We start from the raw sequence: 10348 nt of genomic DNA, 5'->3' as shown, positions 1-10348 counted from the left end.
GGTTTTATCGATAATTAATTAGTTTTATCAATAATTACTTAGTTTTATCGATAATTACTTAGTTTTATCAATAATTACTTAGTTTTATCAATAATTACTTAGATATATCAATAATTACTTAGTTCTATCAATAATTACTTAGTTCTATCAATAATTACTTAGTTTTATCAATAATTACGTAGTTATATCGATAATAACTTAGATTTATCAATAATTACTTAGATTTATCGATAATTACTTAGCTTTATCAATGATTACTTAATTTTCCAAACCATGACCAAGTAAAACTAAAAATCAAGTAACATGACATGCAAAGAAGGAAACTCACCTAGTTCAGATATAACTCCAATTACTTATTTTAATTCAAAACAGAGAAGTCAGATGACAAACTGTCAATTTATATAAATTTTTACCCTATTCTTAATGCAACAATTCAATTAAAGTAAAGAAAGAGAATTAGAAGCTTCTATAATTCACTTCACTCCTAACTAGTGGGTTGAACATTCAGATGTATTTAGAAACTTGTGGTTAAAAATAAATTCTTAATTGTTTACATACCGATATAAATAAACTTGTGCCATTTACAAATAAATTCAGCTTTAGAAATTTAGATAAACTTTTATGTTTTCAAAGGAAGTAAACTATGTTTTATACACACCATTTTCTACTTAATGATCCATTAAAGAGCCACGGTGGCTCTGTGAGATAGACATTTTCTTCCTAAACAAATGGTCCAGGATTCAATGCCGGCCTAATTTAGATATACTTTCAACTCAGTTTTCCAGTGTAAGTTATGCAGGTTAAAAAACGTGACATGGAAAACTGTCTAGTCTGGAGGATACATCCAAGCCTTATGTGTCCTTAATAGTTAAAGGCCATGGTTCACTATTTTCAGGGGTTGATTGGGGTCTTGAGTTTATGTAAATTACTAATTATTGTTCAAAAATACCACAAACTATGACTATCTATTGCTATATATATGTGTTATATATATTACAGAGTCTCAAGAAAAGATAAGTCGTCATTTTAACTTTCAAACACGGATAATTCTGAACACACATGGATTTGAAGGCTCAAACTTCGAAGGCAAACATGTCCCTTTAAAAAATTGAAAATTAGTAGGCTTATGCGTTTGTCCTAGCAACACTACCCCCAACTCTGTTCATGCACTATATATACATAAGGTCCATTAACTGCCTTCATCTTCAGAACATTTTTTATTCAAGGATCACAATTATAAAAATAATGGACAGGTACCTTTAATGTTAAATTCAAAACTGGATTCTTTACCTTAGCAACTTTAAAATAAGTTCAACATCTACAACTGTTCAGACAACAGACTTCATTTTGTTTCGATTTTACTAAGCAACTTAACTTAGGTTATAACCAAACTTTGGCCTTTTAAGAACAACTGTTAGTATCAGACCATGTTGAGTACTGATAAAATTAGTAACTTTAAACCTAGTACCGGATATATAGTACTATCATTGTTTATATAAGTAATTAACTTTATCTTAGATAACTTATATTAACTTACATCATTTCAATTTGATTTTAGAATTAAAGTAAGTAAGCCAGTTTAAAGGGGTGTGCTCAACTAAACATTCAAACACTTCAGTAAGACCCAGCCACTTATCAATGTTTTTCATGGAATGTATTGAAGGGACAGTTCGCCATTTGTCCGGCCAATCATACTTTAGTCTCAGAAATGAGAATTTTTTAGTTAAGCCAATCAGTAATAGTGTTTATAGCTCACCGTAGAAATTTGAGCCTTCAAATCCATGTGTGTCCAGAATTATCCATGTGTGAAATTTAAAAAGACCACTTGTATTTTCTTTAGACTCTGCCATATATATATAGGAAAATAAGGTTAAATTCCTGGTTTGAGGCATTTTGAAGGAATTATTAAGCAATTTTCATACATTTCTAGTAGTTCTGAAGACTATATATTTACATATAGTCAAGACCCAAATATTATTCAGAAATGTACTAGAAATGTACAAAATTTCTTTTCATAACATATGGATTTGAAGGCTTAAATTTCGACAGTGAGCTGTAAACACTATTACTAATTGACTTAACTAAAAAATTCCCGTTTCTGAGACTAAGGAATGATTGGTCAAAGAAATGATGCATCTGTCCCAAGGGGTATATATAATATAACAATTCTTGTTAATATTAGTGGATAGTCTCAATTAAATTCTATAGATCTGTGTACATAATAAAGTGCATGTACAGAGGTTTTTTTTCCATTTTTTTTCAGTAATATTCAGAAATTTTTACAGCACTCTTGTATGTATTATTTTCATATTTTAAGTTACAATGCCTACCCAACCTGGTTTTCATAGAAAAATAAAAAAGTTATAGCTGATTTAGAATTTTACATAGTTATGCTACTGTAAAAAGTAAAATTTTAAATCAAGTGAAGATTTTATTAATGGAATTCCTTCTTCCAATGGGTCACCTTTTGATTGACCATTAAAGTCAAGATTAACAAAAAGACTCTTTATAATCTCTTTACAGATATCTGTAATAATTTGAAAATATAACTTACTTTTCGACCAGCAAATCACCTTCTTCTACTTGTTCATGAATTTTTTCCCGTCTTTGATTTTCTTCCTAAAAGAGATGATATATATGCTTATTAATAATTATAACATGCTAAACTTCACTACAGGGCAACAACTAGCTAGCATGTAAATTTACAGGGAGGGGGGGGGGGGCAAATATAAGAGTGATTACGTTTGAAAAGAAATAAGAACCTGCTTGACTTCGACGAAATAATCCATAAATAAATAGATGTAAACATGTGACAGTCACATGACTTCATGAAGCAGACGTCCATGTGACTTCCTGCATACAACTTTCATAGATATCTTCATTTGATCATTTTTTTCCAAAAAATGAAAAAAAAACCCTTAATTGGTAAAAGTAAATCATTGAATCATTTTTACTAAAAATAATGGCACAGCGAAGTAACCTATTTTTCGTGCATCTCCGGAAATGATTAATAATTTACATATGCGACCTTGCGTGACCTTCAAATTTGCTAGTTTTAATAAACATGGGTTTTCTCTACAATATCAGCTAGTAGAATGAATCCATTAGTTTCAAGCAAAGTAAAATGTATTAATGTATACTTTGACAAATACAAAATGGCAGATTTCAGTTAAAACGTCATCATTTTTAATCGGTCGAATTTCCTTTCATCATCTCAAGCGATAATCGGAATTCCAAGTGTCGTCAGCTAGAATGTAGTCCAACGAAAGAAGATCAACTAGCGGATTCCGTGTCAGAAAAATTCTATGGAACACAATGTAGGCCATATTCTATGTTGTTTCAGTGACTTTTAGCAATAAATCACGCTACCTATCTTGTTTCAGTCACTATTTTTTCTTAAATCGTGGTTCTTTGAAGGAATTGTCACTAGTTATAATGAATTGATATTAAAGATAAATACTAAGAGAAGTTAATTATACCACTGGGTATCCATAAAACGTGTTTTTCTTGATTTATTTATAGATCAAACATTGTAGACGAAAATAGGTGACGCATTTTGCTGCCGTTGTCGAATTGGTTACTCGTGAAATATGGGTCAAAGTGAGGGATTCATAAAGAAAACAAACCAACCGAATTATTTTATAGAATATCTGACGAAATATCTAATGCATAAACAAAAATTTCTGTATTTTTAACTTTGACGAAATTCGGTGTTGAATCCTTATATGCACGACAATAGGTTACACCACTGTATATACCCCTTTGTCGGCCATGGTTTAATTCCAGTGTACTAATGAGAAAGCTGACCATTTGAAATATTTACACAAAAACTGATGACACCAGTGGTCTATTTACTGTGTAATGTCTTCCAAATATTCACCGTCCAAATGGGTATCTGTCGAATTAGAGCATGACACGAGACGAAATGACATAATAGAGACCCTGGCTCATATAGCCATAGAAACATCCAGTTCTACTTTAATATTCCTAGATAATATATGATATGAAATATACCTACTTTGACATATTGATCATACAATTCTTTTTCATATTCCTTTCTTCCTTGATAGCCTCTGTAACGTTTCTGAATACATATGGCTGCCTTTTCGTTAGCATCTGCAACTTCATTCTACAAAATAGTAATAAAGGGAAGTAATAAGCATTTGAAGCTAATCAATTCAGACCACTTTTAAATAGGTTTCCATCCCTATATCATACAACAAGAGATCTATGTCAGGCTCTTGCTGGTCATTTGTCCACTTTTTCACAATCAACACTTTTTCAGAAAATGTAAACAAAGACAGTCAATTTAAAATGTCAGTTAGTAGAATTTCATTGTGAAAATGCCATGAAAATTGAAATGTATGTAGCTGGGATTGATCTGTTTTCAGCTGATATAACAATCTAGAACTTTATCCCCAGTATTAAAGGGACAGATGTGCCATTTTTGGGGGTGATTTTTGGTCTTGAATATATGTAAACAGTCTTCAGAAGTACTAGAAATGTACAAAAATAAACAAATTTCTTCAAAAATACTTCAAACTAGGAATTTATTTTTCTTATTTCTATAGATGTCTATTCTATATATAGCATAGTCTCACAAATAGACGACTAGTCTTTTTAACTTTCAAATGCAGATAATTCTGGACAAACATTGATTTGAAGGCTTAAATTTCAACAGTGAGCTGACAACTCTATTACTGATTTGCAGAGCTAAAAAGACCTGTTTCTGAGACTAATATGATTAGTCAAAAAAAAAATGGCATCTGTCCATTTAACTATTTGAATCTTTGTGAGTTTGATATTCCATCTTCTAGATACTGGTACAAAACATTTTACTTGTTCTCTCAAATGAGCACAGCTAAGTTTTAAAAATAATAATTCTATATATTACCTGTCCGAAAAGCTGTTTAGTTACATTAGCATTAGCAGCCTGTAGAAAAAAAAATTGGGAATACTTGTTAAACAAATGTGGAATACCTACTGAAGCCCAGTAAAAGATTTTACTTTAAAATTGGTACATTCTAGCTTTTCACTGTTTGGCTTTTGACTAAATGAAGAAACTTTGGAATTACAGTGCAGTATCCTTCATAAATCATTTTTCAAAATAAATCATAATAAGTGTATGCTTATTTCATAGGCAATTTCTTTTTCCTCTATAAAAGCAAACAATTAATGCTAACAGCAATTTTTAAAATATTGAAGCAAATATCCAAGTTTTAAAGTTTACCTTCATAGTATTTTGAGCTCTAAAAAGCCTTTCTTCTTTCAAAATATTAGCATCTTGTTGAACATCTGGTAGAGTAGGATCAGGTATCAAATCATCTAAAATATTATCTGTCCTTTCCATTTTTAATTAATCAAATAATATCTACAATAAAATTAGAAATAGGCCATGTGATTGAAGTGACATTTTCACTAATTTCAAAGAATCAAGTGGAAAATACCAGTAGCAAAGAAATTAAAGACAGTTGGCATATTTAAGGGATGGGCCACCGAGCCAAGGGCCCTCTTCCTCCATCTCAGGTAGATTGTGAAAGGTCAATGGGTGCTTCATGAATAGGGACTTAATGCCTCACCTCTGAGAGACACCTCTCATTTTTTCAACAATCCGCCCCTCCCCCTCTCCCTCAGAAATGGCTCAGCTATAATTCAATTGACAAGCCATCTGAGTCTCCCCTTTTGGATTGTATTGGACCTCGATCCCCTGGAAAATATTCTGATCTAGGGCAGGAAGGCAGAGAATACACCATTTTGTTCATTTCTTTTCACTGGCTCTTGTTTAAGAAAAATCCAACAAATCTAACCAATTCGATGAATGACTCACCACAGCTGCATCAATATAATTATGATGCTGATGGTACTAATAGTAATGGCACCACTTCACCTGCAGTCAGACTATCCCACTGGGTAGACGCAAATCAACTCTAATTTATATGCTTTTTAGCCTACAGTTTCACGGAACTTATAGAATGTAACAAAGCTTTGTTCCCTACAACATGAAACATGCAACTCTTTATTCTTCACTTTAAAAATTAGCCTACCTTAGAAAATGTCAAAATAGAAAATAATAACATTAATCCACATCTATTTTATCTTCATCAAAGAAGAGCTACACATCAAAAACGTAGTTATCCCCCTTTGACTGTAATTACAAAATTGATACAGATGTTATTTGGCCATAATCAGTTTTACGATTTAACATAAAATGTGGCTAATCAATTATAATTTTGATTCACATTTTCATAAAACAAAAATTTGAAATTGAAAGAGACAGTCAAGCGGCAAAAGTTCTCATGAAAATTAAACAATTTGATTTTGGCTATCATAGGAAATATTGGATCCTTTAAAGAGTTATTTCCAAACTGCGATGTGATAGGGCCTATCGTTTAAATTGAACCTTGAAATAGACGACAGGCCCTTAACCAGCCCAATGTACCTAGAGATTAGGGTGATTGAAGAGTAACAAGTTACTATTCAATATAAGGCACTGGTACCTAGAGCAATAGCTGATAGAGACTGATTACAGCTTCAATTTAGAATTTGCATAAAGAGAAAGCAAGGATGAAATGAATTGACGTTTTACGTCCAACTTTTCTGCGCCATAACACCATGCAGGGTGCAATGAGGAAAAATTTTGCCAGGACAGCGGCATTAGCATGCTCTGCGATTTCCAACTGTCGAGAGATCTTTAACGTGCACAGCCTGTAGCACATGGGGGCCTCGGTTTATTGTCCAATCCGGACGACTAGAAGCTTTTTTCCATGTCAGCCCCTCTTACCTGCATCACTGAAAAGGGGAAACCGGGTTGAAAAATACGAATGTAACAAATGTGAATGGAAATAAAAGTGAATTATGGAAAAGAAAAGGAGTGAGTAGAGAGGCAGAAAACATGGGAAAGATGACAGAGAAGAACAAGGATCTACATTTAGGGGAAACAAAATTAATAGAGGACGTAGGGCAGTCTGGACACCAGGAAGTGGAGTGCAGTGGGAGAACCAAAGGGAATGAAGAGATGAGGGGTGTAAATAGGTGTGTAAAAAACAGAAGGAAGAGATAAACATGGGAAACTCAGAGAAAGAAGGAAGAGACAAAGTGAGGAAAGAAGACAGGTGGAATCTTCAGTCATATCCGTAGCTACAGGTTGTAATGAAACCACGAAAAATGTTCAGATTGTAGATTCCATATTAAAAATATACATAATGTAATTATAAAATAACCCTATTGAACAATAACAAAAAGCAAGCCGCAGAATAATTTGCATTTTGAATTTGAATTTTACATATTTCCCATTTCTTATGAATTTTCTAACAACCGAACTATTCCGATACTGCTGCTGAACACCATATATATAGGCTACCATTGCCCCCCTGAACAGCCAAGTCTGGCTACGGGTATGCACATAAAGAAGTGAAATAGAAGCAGAAGTTATGGAGGAATGGGGTGAGGTGGGGTAGGTAATGAGATAGTGGAGAGGAGAAGCGGAAAGGAGCGGGACAATCAGTAGAATTTGGTTGTAATCGGCAGTCCGAGAGGCTTACATCAGAGCTGCGAAATCTTAATATGTAACTTTTTGTTCCAAATACAGTTCTGCCTATGACTTTTTGTGAGTCGCCTTCTACTTTCTCTTTAACCGATTAGTTCCCGTCTTACAATATTTACTGGAATTGGATATTATAAATAATGTCCATAAGTAGTCTCGGTGGTCAAAGGAAATTGCAGAGAATTCTTTCCCTTGAGATAAAATAATCATATTGAGCAATAATAAAAACAAACTGTGCAAAACAATTTTCCATACAAATTATAGAATTTTACATATTTTTTCTCTGGGGTATTTTCGAAATATTTTTCTTAGGTTATTATTATGGACTTGTTTCTCATGCTTTCATTTTGGTGGAATAGAGCGAATTTCGAGTCATTTTCATACTTGTATAGTTTTGGACTGTTGTTGCCTCCCTTTAAATTATGAATTCTGTTGAATTATATGATGACTCCCTTTTTGTCAAAACCCGTATTCAGGATACGATGCTCCATGGGTGGTTTGTCCTATCGTGTAGAATGTAGATGGCATTTTGGCCTTGACCATAAAGTTATATAAAGGCCTTGACATAACTTAAACTGTGGCATATTTTTAAAATCTGGAAAAGATAAAGTTCCACAGTAAAAAATGGGGATATATAAAAATGGAAACAATTGGATAGAGAAAACTGCTCTACAAAAATAGGCCATTAACCTGAGATTTGAAGGCTCAAATTTCGATGGTGAGCTTTGAACACTATAACAGATTGGCTTAGCTAACGCTAGTACCCCCTTGGGAGTATCTGCATGCACGGGATGTCTTAAAACTTATTGAGATTATTTTTTTCAAAATTTATGGTTGTTTAATACATAAATGGGTATTAAAACTTCTCAGCTGTTAAGTTTTTAAGATATCTTTGTGGACAACTTAAGGTTAAACTAAAAAAAGAATCTAAAAAATGAGATAAGTTCCGCAAATCAAAAACGGGCCAAGTTAAACCATTTATGAGAAAAAATTTCCTGTATACCAACATTGTTGTCAATGAAAAGCCCCAGCCCAACAAATTGGCTCTACCATTTCCTAACATGTGATTTCGTGACTCTACATAACGTCTTAGGAACCGGAGGATTTTTAGGCTATGAACTCAGGAGAAAATGAAACTGTTCTGCAACAATAGGGCTAATGAAGACGGGCAACTCAATACAGTGTACAATGAGGGAAATTTCGCCAATTTTCCCCATTTCCAACTGTCGAGGGATCTTTTACGACACAGCACACGGGGCCCCGGGTCTTTTGCCGAGATTGAACCCTGGACTCTCAGGTTAGCATGCATGCTTCTAATCTATCCACGTCGGCTTTCAAGAACACACAGCACAGGGTCAAGTCTCAATAGGAAACGGAGGTTAAAAAGTCCTTCTAAAAAGACAGGATTTCTTTAAATATTAACCTTGATAAGCGACATTATAAATCTCTATTTGTCTCTTTAATTTGACTGGATAATCGATTATTAATACTGATTGGTCTATAGTAGTGTCAGTAATATAATTATGACCCTTCAACTGTCTTTAAAGGGACATGATATAGTTATATATTCTGTAATATCTAATTGACATAGGGCCAATAAGTATTAGGGCGAACTGACCCACAAAAACCTTACCAATTAGTTGCATATGCATTTATGACCGCGTGTAGGATGGTGTGCCAAAAATATTATACAGCGCAACTCTTAAAAGTTCACAATTGCATTTCTGAGTTTGCATAATCGTACTTCTAACCACGATAAGCTCTTAGGCACGAGGTCAAGGTCAGGTGCCTTCATAGCCGCAATACAAATTATCATAAACTCCATTCATATTCCGATGTCTGAATTTCAACATTTCATAGATTTTATTCTCTTAGACGACTTGTCACTTTAAGATATCGTCAATATTTATAGACGAGTTTATCAAGTCTGCCTTACTATAGTTTATGTTATTGACATAGCTGGATAATCTCGACAACCATATCTAACGCCAGTACGCACACCTGCCATTATAGCAGACGAACTTACACCGTTAGTTAGAAGGTACCTTTACTGTTAGCGTGTACAGTGATCTCTCAAAACTTTCACATGAACTTTACAAGTTTATTTTTTTGCCTATATCTTCAAAACTTCAAAGAAAGAGACGACATTTGTTGACCGAATTTAGCAAGTTTTAAAACTTTGTTACAATGTTATGTTCATTATATTGGTTGCAAGTTTCTGTGAATCTGTAAAGCACCATCGAGAAAAATGGCGTCGGCAAAAGTTGCCAAAACTAAAAGGAAAGAATCTTTGGATAAAAAATTTGAAGACCTGTGTATTGAAAACGGAGACACGAAAATCGATAAAAATTTAGAAGAATTGAAAATTCTGTCCACTGTCGGTAGGTATTCAAGTTTTTATTTCAAATTGGATTTGGGTTGGTTGGTATTATTGGGCTATATAGGCATGGTATATTAGAGAGGGGGTGATAAGAATTGTGTTATCACTGTCTGGTAGATAAACGTATTATATTCCATTAACATATGTTTCCATGAAATACACTCCAGTTAACAATATATTATATAACCAAGCAGCTCTGCGCCTTTTTGGGATAGCTACCCATAACTTTTCAGAATTTGAATTCAAATTATTTTAGTGCAATTAAACTCACCATTTCCAATTCATTATTTGCATTTGCATACGTCTAGTTGTTACCCTACCCTGTCATATCCATAATAGCTGAATGCATGATAAAATTGAGAATATGTGATCTCTTGGTTATCATAAGCCATTCTGAGATGACAGAATAACAGATCAAGGTGCAT

General features: G+C 33.4%; 1 protein-coding gene across 1 annotated transcript; it reads right to left on the bottom strand.

Annotated features, from left to right (window-relative positions):
- Nucleotides 1-2517: 2517 nt before the first annotated feature.
- Nucleotides 2518-5350, bottom strand: LOTGIDRAFT_160127 (hypothetical protein; the record flags this gene model as incomplete). The annotated part of the gene is made up of 4 exons (XM_009055007.1): nt 2518-2527; nt 3978-4129; nt 4895-4933; nt 5231-5350. The coding sequence occupies 4 exons, from the start codon at nt 5348-5350 to the stop codon at nt 2518-2520; spliced, it is 321 nt and encodes a 106-aa protein (XP_009053255.1).
- Between the last annotated feature and the right edge of the window lie 4998 nt (nt 5351-10348).

Source organism: Lottia gigantea (assembly GCF_000327385.1).
Source record: "Lottia gigantea unplaced genomic scaffold LOTGIsca_23, whole genome shotgun sequence".
NCBI lineage: Eukaryota > Metazoa > Mollusca > Gastropoda > Lottiidae > Lottia > Lottia gigantea.
The sequence above is the reverse complement of the archived record's forward strand: the minus strand, read 5'-3'. Positions and strand labels throughout refer to the sequence as shown.